Source organism: Ascaphus truei, chromosome 1 (genome assembly GCF_040206685.1).
Source record: "Ascaphus truei isolate aAscTru1 chromosome 1, aAscTru1.hap1, whole genome shotgun sequence".
NCBI classification, from domain to species: Eukaryota; Metazoa; Chordata; class Amphibia; order Anura; family Ascaphidae; genus Ascaphus; species Ascaphus truei.
In genome coordinates, this window is record NC_134483.1 from 50,201,051 (window position 1) to 50,226,610 (window position 25,560).

General features: G+C 42.3%; 1 protein-coding gene across 2 annotated transcripts in view; it reads right to left on the reverse strand.

Annotated features, from left to right (window-relative positions):
* The window catches only part of C1QTNF3 (C1q and TNF related 3), a 122,081-nt gene extending 103,616 nt beyond the window's left edge, over positions 1 to 18,465 (reverse strand). The window contains exons 1-2 of one of the 2 annotated variants that reach the window (XM_075575800.1): positions 18,307 to 18,465; positions 12,819 to 12,930 (exon numbers count right to left, since the gene is read on the reverse strand). In XM_075575800.1, the coding sequence (XP_075431915.1) occupies positions 12,819 to 12,930; positions 18,307 to 18,390 (196 nt within the window). In that variant the 5' untranslated portion in view covers positions 18,391 to 18,465. Of the gene's footprint in view, positions 1 to 12,818; positions 12,931 to 18,108 lie in introns of both variants that reach the window. The other variant, XM_075575793.1, reaches the window with a different exon arrangement.
* Positions 18,466 to 25,560: the final 7,095 nt, after the last annotated feature.

Consider the following 25,560-nt stretch of genomic DNA (forward strand, 5'->3'; position numbering starts at 1 on the left):
GAGGGAAGTTAAGATCAGCGGCGGAAGGCAGGATAGAATAAGGGTAAAGTAGGTGCATCATATAAGAAGGCAGATATAGCCTGGGGGAGGCAGAGAGGGTGGAAGAGGTAAGTGAGTAAGCGGGGTGGGGCAAGAGGAAGGCAGAAGGGAAGTGATGGAAATAGGAAGGAGACAGATGGAAGAAGCAAGTGGAGTAGCAGAAGAGAGGAGGGACGGAAGGGAGGATGGTAAGAACAAGTGGTTATAACAGAGGGAAGAAGGGAGAGGAAGTATTTAGAGGGCAATAGCAAGTAAATGAGGCCGGGGTAGGTTATGAAAAGGATTAGAGGGGAAGGAGACACAGGGAAATGGAAAAGGTCAGAAGAGAGCTCGTCAGGGAAGGGAGTCCGAAGAGAAACTAGAAGGGAGAGATAGTACACCAAAGAACGTTCTCTAAGAGAGGTGGAAGATAAAGAGGCCACCCGTCCAGTTAGGGAAATAAAGGGCAAGGACGCAAGCGGTAGCACTTAATACTGGGGTTAGCGATAAACCCAGGAGTTATAAGTTATAAGTTATATAGGTATTGTGCAAGTTTTTGGTTTTGGAGCGGGGCGGGAGCTGAGGGATCTCAGCCTGCTCTGCGGTCCGCATGGGCCAGGGGCTGGGAAGGGGTTATCCCAGCGAAGTCCTTTGGGAGGGAGGGGGTTCACGAAGTGAGATATCATCGGAGAGGGCCCAGTGGCAGGTGCCCAGCCCCCAAAGGCAATGGAATCTGAGCCAAGGTGGCAGGGCCACAGCTCGGAGGACACTAATTGTTTTTTGTTCTATGTGTGTCTTTCCCCATGTTTCCCTATTGTTTCCCCCCAACCCACAGGACCCACCATACAAAGATCAGCGTGAGTGCTACAGGTCGGAGACGGCTCTTCCTCAGTCTCGGTTCCTGGCGAAACACACACCTCCACCGCCCCCTGCTGCAGGTCCAGTCCAAGTCAAGGATGAGTAACGATTTGATCTTTATTTCCCATAATGTCAAGGGATTCAACAACCCAATAAAGCGCAGAATTGCCTTCAGGGACTACGTTCGCAAAAAAGCGGATATAGTGTTTGTTCAGGAGACACACTTCTCCAAGTCGAATCACCCCAACTACCTGGACGGGCACTATAGGACAATGTTTATGTCCTCTGCGAAAGTTAAGAAAAGAGGAGTGGCAATACTAATCCACCGCAGAGTGCCCTTCCAGGTAGTTAAAACATATAAAGATTTGGATGGACGCTATGTTATCGTTACGGGCACTATTAACAACCAAGAGGTCACTTTGAGCTCAATCTATGCCCCCTGCGAACAGACACCGCAATTCTTCACATCATTTTTTGATAAACTACACAAGGTGGCAATAGGTTGTATATTCCTGGCAGGAGACATGAACCGCACCCTAGACCCAGACTTGGACAGATGCACGGGGACTAACTTACCACAGAAACAAGACGTACTAACTATACATCAAGGGCTCCGTGATTGCCAGTTAATTGACATTTGGAGGGAACATCACCCCTCGGAAAGGGCATACACTTTCTACTCACACCCCCATAACAGATACAGTAGGATAGATTACTTCCTGGTCTCTAACAAAGCGGTCTCCATGGTCTCCCATTCTGGGATCCATGATATTTCATGGTCGGACCACGCACCAATTGAGCTGCGATGTGCTCTGCGGCTGCTGGACAGACCGGGGGCGAACTGGAAATTAAACGAGCTGCTGTTAAAAAATCCAACATCGGAGCGGGCGATAGGAGATAAAATTAAGGAATATTTCGAAATCAATACAGGGAGCGTATCTTCCCACTCTACTCTTTGGGAGGCCCATAAGGCGACCATGAGGGGACTTCTAATGAATTTAGCAGCACAATCCAAAAGAGCTAAGGAGTCCCAGATAAAAGATTTGCGAGAGAGACTAGCACACCTTTCCGCACTTCATAGTCTCAATAAACAGGGCGCTACCCTAAAGGAACTCTCTGACATTAAAACTAGACTCAATTTGTTGCTAAACTCCAGAGCCGAGAGGGAGTTGGCATGGTCCAAGCGTAAGTTTTATGACAAAGCCAACAAGCCAGATACCTTACTTGCCAATAAATTACGTAACAAACTCCCTAATTATAGTATCTCCTCAATCCGCACCAAGGGGGGGGACCTCACCTCCGACCCTAGAAGAATTGTCGCGGAATTTAAAAATTTCTATGAAGTTCTCTATGACGGAGATAAGGTCAGCCACACACAGAAAATAGGAGAAAAAACCCAGAAGTTCCTAAAAGAGGCACGCCTTCCCAAATTGAGCAGGGCAGAAAGGGAGGCATTACAGGTCGACTTTACATTTGAAGAATTATCAGAGGTTATAAAGGCCCTTAAACCAGCCAAAGCTCCGGGACCAGATGGTTTTTCAAATTTATATTACAAAAAATTCCTTAAAATACTAGCGCCACAGCTTCTAAAATTATTTAACGAAATTCTAGCAGGAGGCTCCTTTCCATCCCAGATGCTCCAGGCCTCAATCTCCCTGATCCACAAGCCAGGTAAGGACCCGGTAGACTGTAAGAGCTATCGGCCCATATCCCTGATTAATTCCGATGTGAAAATATTTTCTAAACTCATAGCTAACAGGGTGGGCATTGTCCTGCCAGGGCTAATCCACCCGGATCAGGTGGGATTTATTGGAGGAAGGCAGGCGGCAGACAACACAAGGCGGATCATAGATTTGATCGATCTGGCCAATAAAAAGAATATCCCGTCTATGCTGTTGAGTCTGGATGCTGAGAAGGCCTTCGATAGGATCGATTGGTCCTATCTGTGGGCAGTACTAGGAGCATTCGGTTTCGAGGGACGCCTCCTAGAAGCCATCTTAGCCCTGTATAAAGGCCCCACAGCTAGGGTGCGCCACCAGGGCTTCCCATCGGAGCAATTTAACATCTGTAGCGGGACGCGACAGGGGTGCCCCCTGTCCCCTCTGCTGTTTGCATTATGTATAGAACCCCTGGCGGCCCATATCCGCCTAAGCCCAGATATAACAGGGATAGACGTAGGGGACCAATCCCATAAAGTGGCATTATACGCTGATGATGTGATCCTGACCCTATCAAGGCCGCTCACTTCCCTGCCCAATGTCTTTGAGATTCTGGGTGCGTTCAGCCTCATCTCCGGGTTCAAAATTAACCAGACAAAATCTGAAGCCCTAAATATTAGCCTCCCACGTCCAATTGAGAAACTAATCGAACTAAATTTCAATTTTAAATGGCAGGCCTCCTCTATCAAATACCTAGGTATCCAAATTACTAAGACATACGACTCACTATACAAAGCAAACTACCCCAAATTATTCCAAGCTCTAAGAGAGGATCTGCGAGTGTGGGCGGGGTTTGGAATTTCTTGGTTTGGACGAATCCATAGCATTAAGATGAATCTCCTGCCAAGGGTGCTTTACCTGTTCCAGGCCCTACCAATACCATTGGTGCGGGCAGACATCCTCGCCTTACAGTCAAAGATCATGAAATTCATATGGCACAAGAAGAGTCCACGAATTGCTAAGAGCATACTGACGAGACCCACGAGTAGAGGGGGACTGGCGGTACCTTGCTTGTTGGCATATTACAAAGCAGCAAGATTGGGTCAGATTGTCCAGTGGCACCTTGACCCGTCCCTGCGGAGATGGGTGGCGCTGGAGAAGACCTGCTGTGCTCCAGTTGAGTTGCAAAACTTAATTTGGCTGCCAAAACGATGCGATAACACAGCGGGGATGTTGTTACGGACCATGGTGAACTCTCTGGCGGTGTGGAGGAGTTCCAAATTCAAACATAAGTTAACGACGAAACACTCCTTAATGACCCCGCTCTTCGATAACCCAGATTTCGCCCCGGGGATGGCCGGAGAGCGGCAATTTAAAATTTGGATACAGTCGGGATATAAGCGGTTAATGAATCTGAAGGGGCCTCAGTATATTAAAACATTCGAACACGTCAAATCAGAAAAAGGCCTTCCAAACACTGAACTATTCCGCTACCTTCAGATAAGAGCATTCTATAACAAATTTCCAATTAGACCAGCTAGGACCAATTTTGAGCAGCTGTGTTCCAGAGCAACGGACACACGGGGACTTACCTCTAGATTATACCGGGAAGTGATCTGTCCAAGTGGACCTGACGCCGACAAACTGAACTACATGACTAAATGGGAGACAGACCTAGGGGAGACTTTAGAGGACAGAGACTGGGAGTGGATCTTACAGGCGGCGGCCAAAAGCTCCATCTGCTCAACGTTAAAAGAGAACGCATATAAAGTCATGATGCGCTGGTATCACACCCCATTACGCCTGTCTAAATTCGTCGGCGGGTATTCCCCGCTCTGCCCAAAACAGTGCGGGGAATCAGCAGACCTAGTCCACATGCTGTGGTCCTGCCCGAAGGTACTCCCGATTTGGGAGAGCATTAGAGCTTGGGCACAAAGTATCCTCGATTTAGAGGTTCCCCTGGACCCGTGGCTGTTCTTACTGGGCAGGCGGGCCCGGGGGCTGCCAAAATCGGCACACAAATTGGTGGCACATATGGCCACAGCCACTAGGTGCGAGATCGCAGCAGTGTGGATACAGCAAGATCCACCAGTCATCCCCAAAATCCGAAACAGATTATGGCAAGTTTGCCAGATGGAACAGTTGACTAGCTGGGTCAACGACTCTGGCCGAAATTTCTTAAAAGTGTGGGAGCCATGGCTTACCCAATCCGACATCCCCGGGGTGGATGCCAGCACAATTTCGCAATAATAAGTACAAGTGCGTTCTCTGGTGACGGAGCGGAACATACTATAACATAGGCACGTAACAGGTAGGATCCCCTCGACTATTAAAACCAGAGCCAAGAGGAGGAGTCGCCAGGTGTCTCAAAGAAGGGCGCAACACGGACCAAAAGCAGACCTTCCACGACCGAAGAACACGGTGGCAGTCCATTCCCTCCCCCCCTACCCCCCCTCCTTCTCCCTCCTTGTGGTTTTTTCCCTCTGTTGTCCAGTCTTTGGTCAGGTGAGTCAGGTTTGTCTAGTCCTGTGAGTGCATGTTGTAAGTCCCTTACTGCTTTTGAGTGATCTTACCCTTGATTGTGAGAGCGAAAAGGGTAAACCTCGGGGGGTTTCAAATTGTTTTATTATGGAATGTGGCATAGTGTACCTGTTGTGAAACCCAATAAAAATCTTGAAGTTGAAAAAAAAAAAAACAGACTTTCTCTTTATTAGTCTGGAGACAAGAACGGTATCAACAGTTATCAAGGGATCCCACTATAGAAATAATAGGGAAATTATTAGGGACCAAAGCCAAAAAAAGAAAAAACGTCGCAGAGGAAAAAGGGGAGGCAGAAAGAATGGGCAAGTTCCATCGATACAAAAGCCACTGAACCCCAATATCTTTAACATTAGTCAGCACTCACTAACAGATATAGAAAGGAAGGTCCTTACAAAAGGTCTTTCATTTGCACCAGTTACTGGACCGAATAGCTTTAGACGGTATATAGTATAACAGAAAGTTGTCCTTGTGTATTTTCTTAAAAACCCAGTAACAAGTCAGATTTGTTATCATAATACACCAGTGGTGCAAACATCAGAGAAAGGTACGCCATTCAAGAAAAAGTCCACATTTTTTCCAAAAAATGTCTGTGGACCTTTTGTGAATACAGTACATTCACAGAAATGATCACAGATGATCGCAAAGTACACAGTCGTTCATTTAAGACCAAGACAGATCATCTCAGCACAGAAGAGAAAGTAGTTCTAAATAAATTGGAGAAAAATTATTTGATCGTTATAAATTCAGCTGACAGGGGGGGGGGTGGTAATTATGGTCAAAAAGTATTACATAGAGGAGTTGTTACGTATCCTACAAGACAGGTCCACATATCAACCCCTCCCCTTGAATCCAAATGGTGAAATACCAAAAAGAGCTTTTGGGTCATCTCAATAAGGGCCTTGCAAATAATGTTCTGACCAAACATGAACATGAATTATTTTATAATACTCCCCATAGAATACCTATATTTTATATAATCCCCAAGATCCATAAGAATCTAAACCAACCTCTTGGGCACCCGATCATTTTAGGCATCCAGTCACTAACATCACATCTTTCTCAGTTCATAGATCAACATCTTCAGCTGTATGTTACTCAATTATCATCTTATCTTAGGGACACCACCCATGTACTCCAGACCCTAAGGGACATTGAGTGGCAACAACATTATATATGGGCTACGGGGGATGTTACATCTTTATACACGGTCATTGACCATAACCAAGGCTGTGAAGCCATTTCTAATACTCTTCAATGAGATCCCTCAATGTCACCACAACTCAAGTCTTTTTTAATAGATAGCATTAAATTCATACTTTACTCATCATTTTTTAAATTTTAACCATCAGTATTTGCAGGTATGTGGCACCGCCATGGGCACAAGGTGCGCACCGAGCTATGCCAACTAATTTATGGGCATGTGGTAAGACAATTACATCTGGTCTAATTGCCCATTCGTTGCAAACCTGGTGCTCTGGCGGCACTACATCGATGATATTTTGTTTATTTGGAAAGGGATTGCAAATGAATTAGATTCATTTATTCTATATCTCAATTATAACAATAATAATTCCAAATTTATTTGTAAAAGTAGCAACCAACTAATAGAATTTCTTGATCTAGCGATATTCATCTCTGATAATAAAATTCAAACTAAAACCTATTTTAAGGAGGTTCAGACCAATAATTATCTAAGGGCTGATAGCTATCATAACCCATCTTGGATTAACAACATCCCGAAAGGGCAGTTCATTAGGCTAAAATGTAACAGCACAACAAACGAGCTATTTAACATCCAAGCTTCTGACCTTAAAACCAAATTTGAAGAAAGAAATTATCCATCAAAAAAAATTGTAAGATACGATCTCTGAGGTGAGATCAATGGATAGGGACCAACTACTTATATATAAAAATAGACCTAATAGTCTAATGAATGAGGTGCCTTTCATAACTCAATATAATCAAATTGCTCAGACGATAAGGAAAATATTCAGAAAACACTGGGCAATCCTCAAAAAAGATAAAGAACTGGGTGATATATTGCCAGAATATCCAAAAATTATTTTTACAAAGACACCAAATCTAAGAAATAGATTGGCCCCCAGCTGTCCACACACTCAAATAAACAAGTGAAGACCACAGAATAGTATAGGATAGCATGTTTGTAACAGGTGTACAGCATGTAGATTCAGTGTTAAAACAACCTCATTCCAATCAAATGTCACATGGACCTATAATATTTCTTCAGATATTAGTTATAATATTACATGTGTTATTTATTTTTTAGAATGTCCCTGTGGTCTGCATTATGTGGGTATGACCACAAGAACGATTAAGCGAAGATTCTATGAACACATATACAATATTAAAAGGGATCTGGTCACCCATAACGTATCAAACAATTTTCTTCTAGTACATGAACAAAACCCTAGAGATCTTATATGTACAGCTATTGAAGCCCCTATACCCCATTGGCGAAGAGGTGACCCTGTCAATCTCCTCTCAAGAAGAGAATCATTCTGGATCTACGAACTTCGCACTCTGATGCCAGGGGGTTTAAATATTGAATTTGATCTTAATGCTTTCTTGAGAGAAGACTGACACCTTCTCTGATTTCCATTGAGAAGTATGATTAGACCCACTCCTGTCTCTGCCTCCTATTCCCTCTGCATCTAAGTTACTTATGATAAAATTTAATAGGTCCCTACTTCATATGTGATTTAATAAATATGACAGGAACAATTATTACTGTATGGACGTAATAATTCAATAATTTTTTCAAATATTTTAGATTCTAGATACAATGCTTATAAGCACATATATGTTGTTGTATAGGGTGTATACATATCCCATCATTGCCTAATTTTGCATTTATCTAATTTGTCTGTGTTTTACATTTAAATTAAACATTATAAATGTGTGGCTTACACAACATCACATCACATCAGTGCTAAGCGCAAAATGATATTGAAGTATAGACTAACCATGTTGTTTTTGAAACTAATCACAGGTTCGAATATTTTATATATAATTCTATAAATTATTTTATAAGTTAATACATGTAATGTTGATAACAATCATATAATGTACTTTATATGTGGATACAGTTTGTTTTGGTGTAATCATGGGTTAGCACAAGAGCTTACAGTCCAATTAAATCAAATAAATCACCCAATGCAATCTGAATTTACCAAACAAATGAAAGAATATATTTTTAGTTTTCTTGTTTTGTTGTTGGTATGACTGTAATGCTTGTTTATTCACTACTACAGATTGTTTTTCAATGTTGTAATGCGAATGTGCAAAAAGGTACAAAAGTGAATTGGATAGAAAGTGACACCGTTCGGGGAGTGTCAGCTATGTTGCCACGAGTGAGAGGGGATACTCTCTAACAATTTCCACCGCAAGCGTTTTCCCTTTGTCTAGTAAGTAAGGCATATACTCATTGGAGCAGACTACAATTGGATACTATTGTGGACATTAGTTCCATTTGTTCTTTTAATATGTTTTAAGTAAATTAGCTTTTTTCTATTTTTACTCATCTGTCATTTCTCTGAGGCTTCTACTTGGTATTGCATTCTTTCCTGTGTATTATCATTCAGTATTAAGCTATTTGTTTTCTTTCTTTTATTTTATGCACCTGATATCCAATCGTATTGAATTTCGTTGGGAACAACAAGGACATTTGTCTTTCATCTGAACATCACATGGTTGCATGCCCACTCTTTTTTGACCTTTTTTGAGATGTTTGTCATACTCCATTGAGATTCTAGTACAAGGTGCCGAATTTATTGTCTTTTGATTTGTATTATCTGTATCTGACATAGGTAGTCAGTTTTATATAATTTGGCAGCCGCCCCTCACTAAATTATTTGTGATTATTTGGGGTTTCACCTACGAATTGGTCCAATTTATTATAATATTGTTAGCGCTACATTATCCATTTGTTTTATTAGATAATACTAACTACCTTTTTTATTTTAAAATTGAACTCTTTAAAATTGAACTCTCCTATGATTTCTATAGCAGGCTTCAGCCCACCTCCCCTGCAGTGAAAGATCTTTGTAACACTTTCCTGTTTGTGATAACTTGTTACAAATATTCCAGGTACAGTAGTTATAGGTGCAAACTGTAACAATAGATAATGTTAACTTAGTAATATAAGGATACTGGTACATTGTAGCTGATGAGTTACACTGACAGAAGGATTTATTTGAAACTGAAAAGCAGTTATTTAGTGAACCCTGGCATTCAGCATCTTGTTGATCGAGAACCAAATCGATTGGCAGATTAGGTAATTCATTTTCAATAAAGGTAATCAAGTGCTGCATATACTGTAGTAAAAAATTTATTTTTATTTTTTTACATGTATGCTGCTTGGATAGCCTCTTTAAAACTTGCTTATTCTACTCAGCTTATAGAGTGTTATTTTTATTAACTATTTCTATTGGAATAATTCACATTTAAAATAGGATTGTGTACAATACACAGTAAGTCATTGGCCCCTATTCTGTAAAGTATTACAGCACCATTATGACGCTATCGACAGGGATTTCCATGCGATACCCCCAGATCAGTGCTATCACATTTTATAGAATAAGAGCCATTGTTTGTATTTAGCTCCTATACTGGCTAAACAGAAATGGCTTATCGGATCTGTTATACAGCTGATCTGTATAACATTTCATTTACTATTACTAAATTACCCTGCATAAATAACAAAAAAATAGCAACATACGGTACACACTAAATTAATGTGAGTACAAGCTATACGTATTTTTATTATTTAGCTTGCATACTGTATACCCTGTAATTAGTCAGCATGTCTGCATAATAGACATAATTAGTAAATTACATGCAAAGAGATGCTGTATAAGCTAGATAAAAGCTAAGTCTATTCAGCATGTGTACCGGCAAATGACACATAATCAGTGGTACTGCATTGAGTTACTGTATAACAGAAAGAGCATATGAAAAGCACCTCTAATTAAGGGCGCAAACTCAAGACCAAAACATGCAGAGCCTTTTCTAATGACTAGAAAGGAAGAAGAGAAGGTTTGTTTATGTTATTTATGAAAAAATGTTTATTAAATTACCAAATTAATATGACAGATAATGTGCACCTGTTGCCCTCACTTGTTGTGGTGTTTGTTAGTGAATCCAGCGCTTCAAAACTTTTCCCTGATTATGGTTGGATTTAAGCTTTTTTTTTACTCAAGTAGTTGCAGAGTTATGTTGCTGGGTAGAGAATCACAATGAAGTCACAGCCCAGAATAGTCTTGGAGACAAGAATGAGATGATATTACAATATGAAGGATGAAGAGAGCAGAAGGCCATTACCTACACTCCAACTCTACCTATTTAGAGGATGCACTACATGTTTTTGAGTCATGTACTGTAAGACCTGCTGTGCCTATTAAACAGACTTGTTCATGTGTGGTAAGCTTCCTAGGTTAGGGGTCCTAGGTTAGGGGACTTCCATGCTACACAGTGATACCTTTTTTTATGTGCAGAATGTAAGGGGGTCTGTCACTATGGAGACATGTGGATTTGGAAATCAGGTCTGAAATATATGAAGGAGAAGCATTGTGAATGTGAGAAGTTAAGCTCTTAAATGTGGGTGATATGAGTAGCCACTGTGGGGACTTGCATTGGGGAGAATCAGGGGTAAAGCACTGTGTGAGATAAAGGAGTCTGGCAGCAGCATTTTGGATGGATTAGAAAGAGGATAGCTGGAAGAGGGGAAGCTAGGTCATGATTACAAAAGTTAAATGAGCCATGAGTTAAAATGATTTAGTTGATTCTGGGTAGAGAAAACGACATATTATAGAAATAATGATCACACCATTCGTGAGTCTGGCCATTCATGTTTCTCAATTCAATGCTGAAACAAAAGGGCTACAAAGTCAAGGGGGAAGATCCTCAGAACTCTGTTAACATCAGTTAACGTATCGCTAAGTACTACCGGGAATCTCCAAACTCATTAACAATCCGTGTTAATGTAACAGCGGCCTGCTATTAGCTTTAACAGATGTTTGTGCTAATGATACTGTATGAAAAAAGAGGTAGGGACCACCTCAACACATGTCCTCAGCAGTCCCTTCAAGTTAAAGCTGCAGTTCAAGCAACCGGTTTTAAAAAAAAATATATATTTTTTCCCATTCAATATGTGCATCAATACAATCTGCACACTGACCAGTGATTAGCTAAGCTGCAGATCGATCTGTTCTCCTGTAAATCAACAGTAAGGCTGCGTTCCCACTGGCGCTGACTGCGCTCATGCTTGAGAACGGTGATGTCACCAACTCTCTAAGCAAGAGCGCCGGGTGTCCTGTCTATTTTGCAAGCGGGAGCGGGGGGGCATTGAGGGCATGTTGAGCGCGCTTCAAAGTCACTTTTTTTTTGTCTCCTCAAGCACCTAGCTTGGGAGAGAGCGTGCGTGCCCATGCATGAGCGCACCGCATGAGTGGGGACGTCTACATAACAAGTACAAGAAGAGAAAGTGGCAAGCGCTGAGTGCACAGCACGCTCAACGCCAGCGGCACGCAGCCTATTAGATCGCTTGCTCAGGGTTATTTAATTCAGTTCTTGCACAGCATTTTAGGCAATGTAGTTCCTAGAATATGATTGGCTGATGATTGGCACTAGATACAATTGGTGCACTGCTAGAGAGACGGCAGGGCTCAAGAGCCAGAGCCTATCAGAAGGGGAAGGGGGCTGCCACTTTGGAAATGCTTCCTACTGTACATTAGAAAAATTAAAAATGTCTTTAAAACATGCTTTTTTTTTTTTTAATGCTACAAGTATTTTCTCACAGTACAGAGCTGATTTATGTAAAAAAAAAACACACATGTAGGATATTGCTTGAACTTCTGCTTTAACAAGGGAAATAACAATTTAGTTAATAATTTTTTTTTTTTTTTTTTTTTTTTTTAGATATATAGTACAAATACTGACTTTGGGTGCTATTGCCAGGCACAGTATCAGAATGTTTGGCTTTTTTATATTTCGTAGCTTCAGTTACTGTAGGCGGGTGGCAGGGGGTTGTTGTGATGCAAGGATAAGGATAGGGGGTGAATTATGGGGCTAGGTGCCCCGGGGATCTTAGGCCAGCCAGGGGAATTACAGGGGGTTAACCACTATGATATACAATGGGTACTAGGGTAGTTAGTGTATTTATATTAACCTCTTGGTTACCTTAGTAGCTATAAAATCATGCATTCTGCATAAGTTCATGGCCACTATGTCTTCCAAGGGGTTGATTTATTTATTTTTCAATTGGGATGGAAGATACCTGGTATATATTACATTGCAATGTATACCTGGCATCTTACTTATCCTTTGGCTAACACGAGCCAGCGTTATAGCCAGTTAATGCCAGGAAAGCACTTATCTCGACATTAGCGGGTGAATGCCATGTTTAAAATAATGTCCATTACCTATTTCGGTAACGGTCGTTATTAGCGCAAAAGTGACAAACTTCTGAGGATCTACCCCAAAGATGCTTGAGGTAGAAGGCAGTATCTGAAATGGGACAACCTCTGTAAGCTCAGTAAATTGCCTGAAAACAGGTTTGAGATGTATTTGGGTACTCTTGAGTGTATGACTCGGGAATAGCACAACAATAGTAATAAACACAATTTATAGATAAATCATATTAAAACGGATTCCTCTAGAAGGATAAACGTTGTGTTGGAAAGTAAGATACAAATTGCGGCGCTCATTTTGGTGAGATTAAGTTACCTGGCATGCCGGGTGACCCAGGAGGCCCAGGGATAGCTTGATGTAATCGATATCCAAAGTCCCCTCTGCAGCAGGAACTACAGTCAGGTTGATTTGGCCCTGTATGTGGTGTCTGAAGAGAACAAAGGCACATTACCTGCTTTGACTTCATCGAGGGTCATGTACAAACACTAAAACGCTGCACAAATGGCCAAATTCAGCAAGTCGCTGTCGCATTTTCTGTCTTATTTACTGTGCAATTTACTACAAGTTTACGGTCATTTCTTAAACCAGATATACAGGTGCAGCCACGGGTATCCGAACACTCGCCTGGGAAAATCTGGGGCAATCTCCCAGTAATGCTGCAACATATCTGTGACATTTCTGCAGACAGACTAATGGCCCGTCGGATTAACACAGCGGGGGTCCCTGACAGTCCCATTCAAACTGACCAGGGATACCTGCTGTGTTAATCCGACGGGCCATTAGTCTTTCTGCAGAAAAGTCAGAGAAATGTTGCAGCATTACTGGGAGATTGCCCCAGATTTTTCAAAGCAGTGTTCGGATACTCGTAGCTGCATCTGTAGGCACATACTGTATTTACTAAGAAGTACTATACAACAAGCACCTTAAAGCAGATATCCCCTCCAGAAGCCTATATGAGTTTCACTCATACAATAGTAGGAACTTCCACCTTGAGCATGTCCTGCTGCTTTTTTTTTTTTTTTAAATCTCTAGCATCTGAGGTTACCCTCAGATTTCATGGGCCTTCAACTGCTCATATCGCATCAGATTGTAAAAATAAAAAACACTTCCTAAAAGGGTGAGGAGATCTTTTTAATGAAATATCAAAAGTATGCCAACACCTCGCCCCAGCAAATATAATTTGCCTGGCAAATATGAACAATTTCGACCCTTACATTGTTGACCCTTAAAGTTCCTTCAAAATATTGGCAAATTTACAATTTTCTCTGAAAATGTGAATATAAACCTGCAAAGTGAGTTTCAACATTTGCTGATCTCTACTTCCGAGCCGGTCCAATTTTTATCTCATGCACATGAACAGAAGAGGGTGTGTTTAATGCAAATTTGGTCCCCCCAATTCATAAACGATAATTTATAGTAAATATGTCGCTTGTTTGTTTAATAGGATCGATTTCTGCTGCTTTTTAGTACCAGGTATTAGATAATATACTGAGCTGTGCAAACGTCTTAGGTTGCGTCCATGCTGCCGAAGACCACGCTGTTGCGTGCGTGTGGTCACACGCGTTTACCGGGAGCATTTTCTGGCCAAGGTAGACGTGACGTGGGGGGCGTGTGTAGGGGCGTGTTTCTGACGTCACAGAGCTGGTTCGCCCTCATTGGGCGAACCACTCACGTGACCTGGCCGTCGCACCGAGGAAGCAGTTTGAACTGATTCTTCGCGCACCCCCTCCTGCTGCCGCGCGCACACACGGTCTCTGGGCGTGATTATTGCCTTAAGGCAATGTGACCGTGCCTCCGCGCGGTCTTCGGCAGCATGGACACCGCCTAGAGATGTTTCATTCAAATTAAAAATCAGGATGATAAACGAAAGTTTTCCGAAAACCAAAGAGAATTCCTAACAGAAGAGATGTGACTTATTTAACCCATTGCAATCTCTTCTCGCAGCAAAGGCTCTAACTACAGTATATCATAGATAAATTACATACAAAACCACACGCGGTGCTTGCAGTTCATCAGTAAAATAAGTTCAATCAAGAACAGGGATGTTCATCATGTTGTGTCAACTTGGCATGGAAATAATTGTGAATGCTGGCCCTAGCAGGGCCTGCCCTTTTAATAGAGAAACCATCATTTTTTGCAATTTACACTAGCAATCTAATTGGTTTCCGTAAACAAATGTACCCATGCTTAAAGCAAAGATTTGTCTGCTTTTTGCTTCTTTGGAAATAAATCACAATGGATTTTTCTTCAGTGTTTGTTAATTAAATGTTTCTTCAATCCGTGTCCACCTTGTCCCTATCAGAGAACCAATACAGATGAGGAAAGGGGGAGACCGGGACAGTGGAGCGGCAAACTCTTGTTGAACACATACTATTGAGTGCCATCAGACAAAAGGGAGTTGCCAGAAGAGTTAAAGCCCCCTCCAATCTCAGCTCCATGTTTACAAACTAGCTTTATATACGTCAATCCCCCAAATGTAATATTTTAAACATGTCACTGCCCAGGCTATACTTTAGTCTTATAAATAATTGAACCTTGTAAACATGTAATCCCACATAGCCCGCTAGACAATGAAAATTTAGCAGTAGAACTGACTTCCCTACACAAATCTAACACTGCTAATAGTTGCTAATTAATGCCTTAGCAATAAACAGTAGGAATCCAAAGTCAAAATCCTGGACTAGGCCAAATAATTTATCCATGACCTGTGTAGTAACCCCTTGGAAGCCATATTGTCCATGAAGGCTTGTATTAAGCATGCGTTCAAGGCCACTAAGGTAACCATAGGGTTAATACAAATACCCTAACAACCCTACTACCCATTGTATGCCATAGTGGTACAACCGCTATGACATACTGTACAAGGGGTTATCCTCCCCTCCCCTCCGGCAGCCATACCGCTCACCCTGGGGCACTTTGCACTGTTTCAAAGGTGTAGCTGCTTTCAGTTATTTTTTGGAAAATTAGTTACAAGTTGGATTTTTTATTGGACTTCTGAATAGGGAAGTGTTTGTCAATCAAATGTTTTCTTGACCCTTATCCCACTCTGTTCCTTTTCAGAGAACCAAAAAGTTAAGGGGAGGTGGGACTTTGCTTGTACAAGCACTTACTGGACACACAGGGGCATCACACAAAATAAAACCCCTACTACGTCTAACTTCAAAACATAATAATAATAATAATAATAATAATAATAATAATAATAATTAAATACTTCCAGGTGTCAGATTTGGGTAAAAAAAAAAAAGTAACCTACACAGATGAGAGCCCTTAAACATGTCAGTGGATTTCATTCACTTTGGTACTAGTAAGGATTGCCCATTTAAATGCAGCATGATAATGAGGAGGAAGGCTTGCAAAGCATATAATTTATACATTGTGCAGCCAAAATACTACTCCTGTGTTTTGTTTACAAGACATATTCTGTGTATTCTTAGAACTGCTGCATTCTGTATATTCTTAGAACTAGAAGAGTGCTATTTTTAAGCCTCTTTGTAATTGTGCAATTGTTTTCAGGTCTCTGTGCAATCTTTTAGCTTTCATCCTGCTATTACGATATGGCTCAAGTATTATAAGTGCATTTCTTTTGTAACAAAGTATCCCCTATTACGTTCGCAATAACAGATGGCAGTTTCATGTGTTACTTATTATATTTAGAGCAGGACCCTGAAGCTTGGCAATGACTGTGCTTTCCTCAACCTTGCAACCTTTACACTAATTTAGAGCCGACAGAAAAATATCTCATAGACTGTCTCGGCAAGAAGGGAATTACAGTACACTTGATGAAGAAACCTATGAGGTTCTGAAAGCCGTGTGCATTATACTGTAATGTCATCACTGAATAACTCTAACCTTGGTCCGCTGAAAGTCATCATTCCCTACTTACTAGAATTACAGAGAATATTATCTGTGATATGTATTAACCTTTACTTAAGGGTTTGTTAATTGATCACAGCTGCATTTTACTGCTGGATCAGATTAGTGTGGAGTTTATACCATAAATGCCATATTTGAGTATTTAGACCTTCTCTTGTTGTTTTAGTCATTGGTCAAAAGTGTGCCTAAAAAGTATACATTTTTATGACTAACTTCACACTTAGGGGCCTATGCAGAGAGCAGCGCTAAAGTAAATCTCGCCATTTTTTGAGAAATTCGCGCAGAAAACAGCAGAAAATGGCGAGGTACGAAAAACGCGCCATTTTTTTTTCTATTTGTAAATCTCGCCGCCCGGCTGGCGAGAACCTACATCTCGCCAGTTTTAAAACTATCCGAATTCAGAAAGGCGCGAACGCCATCTAGCGGCTGTTCGCGCCAAAAAATGGCGCGATTTTCTACAATTAGCTCCGCCAACAAAAGTTGTCAAGAAGCTGGAGCTCGCCGGCCATATGAAAAAAAAAAAAATGCGCAATTTTTTTTTTACACATTTCAGCAGCGCGCATCTCTCCATTTTAAACTCGCCACACGCATTCATGCTATAAATTGCAGATTTCGCACATTTCTGCATATGGAGAATAAAACTCTCCAAAAAAGCTACTTTTTATTACCCTCGCCAATTTTTAAAATCGCTGCTCTCTGCATAGGCCCCTTAGTTTGTTAAATGAGGCAGAACTCTTAGGAGCCTATGCAGAGAGCAGCGCTTTTAAAAAATTTTTTATGGTGAGTAAAAAAAAGTGACAAAAACCCTCCACAGCAAAGCATATAGCAAATGCAAATATACTGTATGCTCATTTGCATGTCTTAGGCAGGTCTGCAACTCCACCTTTCACCATTATCACCCAGCACACAGCACTTCCACTGCAGCAAGTGCAAATGCCACTTTTTGCTTCAAAAATCATTTTATACATGGTTCCCTATAGGCTATAGGGAACCATGTACAGTATAAATTGGTTTTTGAAGCAAAAGGTGGCACTGTGTGCTCATTTGCATGTCATTTCCCAGAATCCCTTGCTGCAGTGGAAGTGCTGTGTGCTGGGTGATAATGGTGAAAGGCGGGGTTGCAGACCTGCCTAAGACATGCAAATGAGCAAACAGTATATTTGCATTTTATTTATATATATATATATATATATATATATATATATATATATATATATATATATATATATATATATGCAAATATAACTGTATGCTCATCATATATATATATATATATATATATATATATATATATATATATATATAGTACCAAAACACAAAAGCAGTTAGTACATACATTAAATAAATACAAATGAAAGCAGCCTTTAATTACGCCTGTATACAGTATTTATATATTTTAGTTTGGACCAATATGGTATCTAGGATTATAAATATTTGTACAACAAATACAAGCAATAAATACAATCACATGCAGATTCTAATTGAAAACATATACATGAAAGACAAGAAATGCCATTAATAAAACAATTACTTTTGTTATATTTTCCTCTCATCCTTCCTATAATGGAAAAAAAACATTGGTAAATAAGGCCAATGACAAGACAATAAGTTACATCACACTGCGGAACTATGCAATTTATTTTAAAGAGACTCCTTAAACTTTAGAATAAATCTATCACATTAATATCATGAAATACTGTATTATGCTGAGAATAGGAATTCAGAGTACCTGGACTCTGTGTGAATCTTGCTCTAGATCATCTACCTCTGGTCTCAGCAACATTTTGTCTGTGGAGGCATTAAAGGCAAGAGCCTCTACAAGGGGATTCCGCTCTGCTATTACTTCCCTGTGATGGACTTTATTGCCCTTCTGTTGGTGACGACTTTCAACTACTTTGGCCACCGGTTTATTAGGTCTTCTCCTCACCTCCACGTGCTCATCCTGACACAGGCAAAAAGGAAGTGCAAGAAAAGTCAGCAGCCACCAGATCCTAAAACTGTTTGAAGCCATAAAGCTGGTAAGTTAAAGAAACAAGTTGGTCTTGAACAGAATCCTCACACAGAATCCTCACACTGTAGCTCACTCGGAATGCTTTGGAGACTGGTTCCTACAACCGTACCAGGTTTTATACTAGTGGAGGCAGCTGTAACAACGGTGAAAATGTTAAAGTCAAAATCAGCCATGTCTAAAGGAAACTATTCGTCATCACTTTACAATTACCAGCAAAATTGATTTCTATGCCTGCATGTCCAACACATTTAATAGACTATCATGGTTCTAATAAACAAGTATGACACCTTTCCTTGGCATATTTTTGTCAAACCGTGAAAGAAAATGATGGGAAATTGTGAACATGTGTCTAATGGATTTCTATCCATCATTAGACATGGAAATTCTATGGATTTAAAGTGGCTTTTGAACCAAGGAGCTTGTCTTCTTGCCAAGAAATTCAAAACATTGCATCACTCCAATATTGAATTCCAAGAATAATCAAGCAAAAAACAACACTAAGAGGTTTGGAAAATGTGTCTGCACTCTGCAACACATTCTTTTGAAACCGTAATGAGTTAATAATGTGTAGTTTAGGTTTTAAGTCAATCTGGTGCTTTTTGTTTTGGTGGTTAAGAGGTTCACATATACACTACCTCCAAAGGGTTTACCAAACTACAAATCTGCTCCCTTTCCTGAAAACACAGCTGGTCTGTACCAAGCCACAGCTTAATCTTTCATATACAGCTGTTGGAACCAGTGCTGATTGTCATATGCCAAATGATACAGCTGCCCAGCAAAAGCATAGAAACAGCCAATACCACAAGGTAGGAAAGGATTGTCCAAATAAAAACGAGAAATTTGAAACAAAGAAGAAGTAAAGCTACTGAATTCCTTGAGAATTAAGAGGCAAACAGAAATTGATGATAAATATTACTGGAGAACGGAGAAATGGGAAAGAGTATATGGTTACATAGTTACATAGTAATGAGGTTGAAAAAAGAAGTACGTCCATCAAGTTCAACCTATTCTAAATTTAGACGACACATACTTTATCCTATATCTATACTTACTTATTGATCCAGAGGAAGGCAAACAAAAAAAATTCCAGAGTCATATCATCCAATGATATCTCATAAGGGGAAAAATACATTCCTTCCTGACTCCAAGAATTGGCAATCGGATTAATCCCTGGATCAAGATCCTTCCCCTGTACACTTATTGGGTATATCCTGTATACATTTCCTACCTAAAAAGATGTCCAACCTTTTTTCGAACAAATCTACTGTATCTGCCATCACAGTCTCCATGGGTAATGAATTCCACATTTTAACTGCCCTTACTGTAAAGAACCCTTTCCTTTGTTGCTGGTAAAATCTCCATTTCCTCTAACCTTAAGGGATGGCCCCGAGTCCTAGGTACTATCCTTGGGATTAATAGTTCTTTTGAAAGCTCCTTGTATTGTCCCTGAATAAATTTGTATAAAGTTATCATTTCCCCTCTTAGACGCCTCTTTTCTAATGTAAATTAATCTAATTTAGCTAGTCTTTCAAAAACATACTGGACACCTAACAAGCTCCTATTAAACCCCCAAAATACCCACAACATATATATAAGCATATGAGTGTCAGAGGAGTGCTATTGAGCATGGCAATATGCATTAAAACCAGAGACATAACATAAAACACAGACAAAGCTCAGTTTTTAGCACATCTAGTGAGACTCATACACGGTACAGTGCCTAAATATATATGGATAAATATCTAATAAGTAAATGGTCTTTTAGTTTGACATTTTTGGCCAAAATTGTTGTAAGCCCCTGAGCCAACGCCAAGGCAGACCACATATCGGGGGTCCCTAACGCTAATATAAATTCTTAATAACCTGTTTAATAACAGGAAGAATGATTTATAGTAAATCTGTCAATATTAGCTGCAAAGTTCTGTCTGACTGAAGCTTTTATTAACCTGTACATTACCAGGAAAAGCACTCTGTATTAGAGATGTCACAGCCAAACTGCAAGCAGGCAAGTTCCCCTGAGTGGAAGATGCTATGGAGTGAGCCCATAACCATTTAAATGTGGGAGGGGGTGAGCTTAAATTAAGTAGGAGGTTGCCAACCTCCAATCAGCCATGACTAGCTGGACAAGAATTGTAAAACATACTGGACACCTAACAAGCTCCTATTAAACCCCCAAAATACCCACAACATATATATAAGCATATGAGTGTCAGAGGAGTGCTACTGAGCATGGCAATATGCATTAAAACCAGAGACATAACATAAAACACAGACAAAGCTCAGTTTTTAGCACATCTAGTGAGACTCATACACGGTACAGTGCCTAAATATATATGGATAAATATCTAATAAGTAAATGGTCTTTTAGTTTGACATTTTTGGCCAAAATTGTTGTAAGCCCCTGAGCCAACGCCAAGGCAGACCACATATCAGGGGTCCCTAACGCTAATATAAATTCTTAAGAACCTGTTTAATAACAGGAAGAATGATTTATAGTAAATCTGTCAATATTAGCTGCAAAGTTCTGTCTGACTGAAGCTTTTATTAACCTGTACATTACCTGGAAAAGCACTCTGTATTAGAGATGTCACAGCCAAACTGCAAGCAGGCAAGTTCCCCTAAGTGGAAGATGCTATGGAGTGAGCCCATAACCATTTAAATGCTCAGTAGCACTCCTCTGACACTCATATGCTTATATATATGTTGTGGGTATTTTGGGGGTTTAATAGGAGCTTGTTAGGTGTCCAGTATGTTTTACAATTCTTGTCCAGCTAGTCATGGCTGATTGGAGGTTGGCAACCTCCTACTTAATTTAAGCTCACCCCCTCCCACATTTAAATGGTTATGGGCTCACTCCATAGCATCTTCCACTCAGGGGAACTTGCCTGTTTGCAGTTTGGCTGTGAGTGTTTTTTCCTGGCTGGATCCTGCTTCTCCTTCCATTCAGAAGCATATGTGCAGAGCTCCCAGGCATTTGGTAAGGAATCGGCTTTATTCTTTCTTTTTTTTTTTTTTTTTTTTTTTTTGTTATATTTTGTTGTGGATCTGTGGGGGAGTATACTGTGAGTATACTGGGAGTTTTATAGAGGGTTTTGGGTGCTTTTTCAGGATTAAAAACCGTTTTTGGTTTTCACCCAGGGGCTGCAGTGTTTAAACCCAGCATAGCTGCAGTTTAGCTGGCTGGAAAACTGCAGTCTTACCCCCTCTCTCCTTCCCTCACTACTGGAGGTTTTTTACTGGTTGTTTAAACTTCCAATTTCACTCTTTTGTTTTCTTAAGCCTGATTCCTTTCTCACTTGCAATTGAGAGCTCTGTGTCTTTTCTATAAAGACTTGTAAAATTGTGGTGATTGCTTATTACAACAGAGAGAGAGTAACCAATAAGGGGAAAAAGATTTAAAACTGCAGCAGGTTTTTAAAAGCTGCTGTTTTTTCCCCTTGCAGAGAGATCTCTTCTTAAAGAGACAGTTTCCTCTCTGTACCTCTCTCCCTAAGCAATACCCTCCCCTGACTTAGAGGCTTATTTGTTATCATGCCTGGAAAGGGGAATAGGACAAGTGCGGCAACGGGGGCGACGCCCGGATATAAAACACCAAAAACTGTGGCCCCTAGGAGCAACACTCTTAGTCACAGCCCTAGGCCTGGTCCTTCCAGTGCCCTGGCCACGCCTCCCCCAGCACCTGTTAGCAGCGTAACCCCTGCAGTCCCAGTTCCAACATGGGCGCATGTGGCAGTTGCAGGCGATGGCCCCAGCAACAACAATGTTGGGGCCACGCCCTGTCTGAGCAGGAAGCTTGGGGTGAGGTGCCCAATGTCTCCTGGCCTAAACATGGAGATATATGTGAGGGCTGTGGCTGATGTGGTGGGTCCCTCTGCTGTGGTGGCGGCCAGCAAAATGTATGGGAGGGGCATTTTCTTCCTCCGTACGCTGGCTGCCACTCACACCCTGGTGCAGAAAGGCATCAGTGTAGGGGGGAAATACATCCCTATAGAGCCCATGGAGGGGTTAGGCACAAAGGTCATTCTGTCAAATGTGCCCCCCTTCATCCCAGATAGCCTCATGAAGCCATACCTGCAAGCCCTGGGAGACATTAAGTCCCCCATAATAAAATTATCTTTGGGCTGTAGAGATAGGGCGCTGAGGCATGTGCTCTCATTTAGGCGGCAGGTACAACTACTGCTGCCGGGGAGCACTGAATCTGTGGAGGGTTCTTTTGGGGTGCGCTACGAGGGCATACCATACACCGTGTACTATGGCACGGAGGGGGTAAGGTGCTATTTGTGCAAGGAGCTGGGGCATACTCGCAGGAGTTGCCTCAAAGGGAACAGAGTACCTATCCCAACTCCTACACCCACCCCTCCCTCTGCCAAGACACCCCGTACCGCTGTGCCCACCACAGCGGGGCCCTCAGGGGCCCAGGTCCGTCCTGGGACCACAAGAGATGTCGCTGTCCCATCTGGAACAGTGACGTCTGTACCTCTCCCCAAAGAACAGAGGGAGAAGGAAAAGCCCTTGAGAGCCCAGGTCCCCCCTGGGACCACAGAAGATGTCACTGCTCCATCTCAATGTGAAACCCAGTGACTTGGAAAAGGCGCTTAACGACTATAAAAGTGATCAAAAAAAATATATAAAAAAATGTGTGAAACTGACGAATTCTCTCAACCTTCCAGGGAATATGCACTGATTCCCTTACAGCAGTTTAGGATCCAGGGTAGGAAGGGAGCAGCATCATCAGGAACACCCAGAAAAAAATACAAAAATAATCATAGTGTGGTATGAAAATTACATATATGTCAAACTTTGAGACTTGGCTCTTATGGTGACCTACTTACAAAAAGTAAGATTCAAAATAGCAGGTTTGTATTAGTGATGGATCTTTGGACACCTCAGCTTTAGACCACAGCAAACAGCAGCATACATCAATAGGGTGGTGTCAGGCAGGATGGTGTATTTACTCTGCCAGAGTAAATACACCATCCTGCCTGACACCACCCTATTGATGTATGCTGCTGTTTGCTGTGGTCTAAAGCTGAGGTGTCCAAAGATCCATCACTAATACAAACCTGCTATTTTGAATCTTACTTTTTGTAAGTAGGTCACCATAAGAGCCAAGTCTCAAAGTTTGACATATATGTAATTTTCATACCACACTATGATTATTTTTGTATTTTTTTCTGGGTGTTCCTGATGATGCTGCTCCCTTCCTACCCTGGATCCTAAACTGCTCCATCTCAAACAGTGACATCTGAACCTCTCCCCCCAAAAAAGAGGGAGAAGAAAAGAGTCACCCCAGAACAGTCACCCTCTGTTGTCACTGTCCCCCCCCAAGAACACCTTTCCCCCAATGTAAGCACCGTACAGGGTGCGGGGGAGCAGGAGGAAGCTCCGGCTGGAGAGACAGTGGCACCCTCTTCTGGGGAAGCACCCCCCAGGAAGAAGCCTTTTAAAAACAAAAACAAGAGGGTGATTGAGGAGGGCGAGGAGGGTGAACCGTATTACGTTCACCCTCAGAAGTCTCCGAAGCGGAATGTAACAGAAATTCCGCACAGGGTGGCCCTGTCCGGCCCACTGGTTAGGATTAGCCAGTGTGAGCCGGAATCCATAAATATGCAGCCCCCCCCCCTCGAAGATCTGGAGGGAATACAAGGGGAAGAGGAGGTACCCGGCGTCCCTGGGGTGGAAGGTCAAAGTGCTCAACAACATGAGGCTTTGCCCCTAGAAATGGACGTTGGGAAGCCTTCCAACACTCCTCCCAGTTGGAGAACATCCCCCGGGGACTTGTGCTTCGGTGAACCTATCACACCGAAAGTAGCTGTCTTCGGAGACTCGGGGGTCGACCAGAATCTCCCTCCGGCTGTACCACCTTTGGGTGAAGCGCCTGAGGCCGAGTCAGGTTTTATGTCACCGGAAGGAGGGGATTGGCTAGGGCTGACCCCCATGGTTGAGGATTTAGAGGATGGAGCGGGGAAGGCAGGTGTAGGAGAGGAGGCTTTAGCGAGCAATTCAGGATACACTTGGAGGGTGTCTGACGTGAGCCCTCTTCGCAGAGAGTTTTGGTCTTTGTCAGAGATGACTGCCAAGCTGGACTCTCTCCTTGGGGTGCATGCTGAGGAGTGCCCTCCCGCGGTTGGCGAGTGCCCTCCCGCGGTTGGCGAGTGCCCTCCAGCGGTTGGCGAGTGCCCTCCCGCGGTTGGCGAGTGCCCTCCCGCGGTTGGCGAGTGCCCTCCCGCGGTTGGCGAGTGCCCTCCCGCGGTTGGTGAGAACACCTGTGGCATCCCATTTATCCACACGGCGATAGAGGAGATTAGGAGGGCACTGGGTGCCTCTGTGGCCCCCGAGGACACTCGGGAGACCGCTGCCTCCATCATACCGCCTCCAGATACCCCTGAAGATTCTACCCAGGGGTTGGATGTGGAGGATATAGTGGACCCCCTCGTGGAAACACCAAAGAGGGGACCCACTCTAGGGCTGAGAAAGGCTCCCACAGAGAGGGGCGGGGGTCTTGAGTTTTTCAGCCAAGAGGAGCTTGGGGAGTTGGGGCTCAGTGAGGCATCCTCTGGCACCGCAGAGTCGGTGGGCTCCTTGAGCCCCGTTATCCCTGCCCAGGAGATAGATGAGTTCCTAGGAGATACCCTTCACAAGCAAGGAAAAAAGAAGGTGAAGTTGGCCCTCAAGAAGTGGAAGGATGCTTCGTTCATTCTCCACTCTCTTTTTGTATACACCAGGGCCAACCGCAAGGCCAGAATCTCAGGGTCTAATGAACATGTTCGTGCCCTAAAGTTCTACAAATTGATGCGAGAGCACGTAAAGGCTTCTCGGGGTATAGCACCCTGAGCGCCTGTGGGACGGAAAAACTCTTTGACTACCAATGGCTTTGAGCATCGGTACGCTTAACGTAAACAGCTGTAAGGACGGGTTGCGCAGGTTCCAGGTACTCTCCTTTTTACAGAAGGGAAAGTATTCTGTGAGTTTCCTGCAGGAAACCCATACCACTCCAGAGGCTGAAGCCAGCTGGCATCTGGAGTGGCGAGGCAAGGTCTTTTTCAGCCACCTCACTTCGACATCTTGTGGGGTGGTGACCCTGTTCTCTGAATCCTTTCAACCTGAGCTGCTGCTTGCCAAAACGGTTGTTCCAGGTCGCCTGTTGCATATCAGGGTCCGACACGAGGA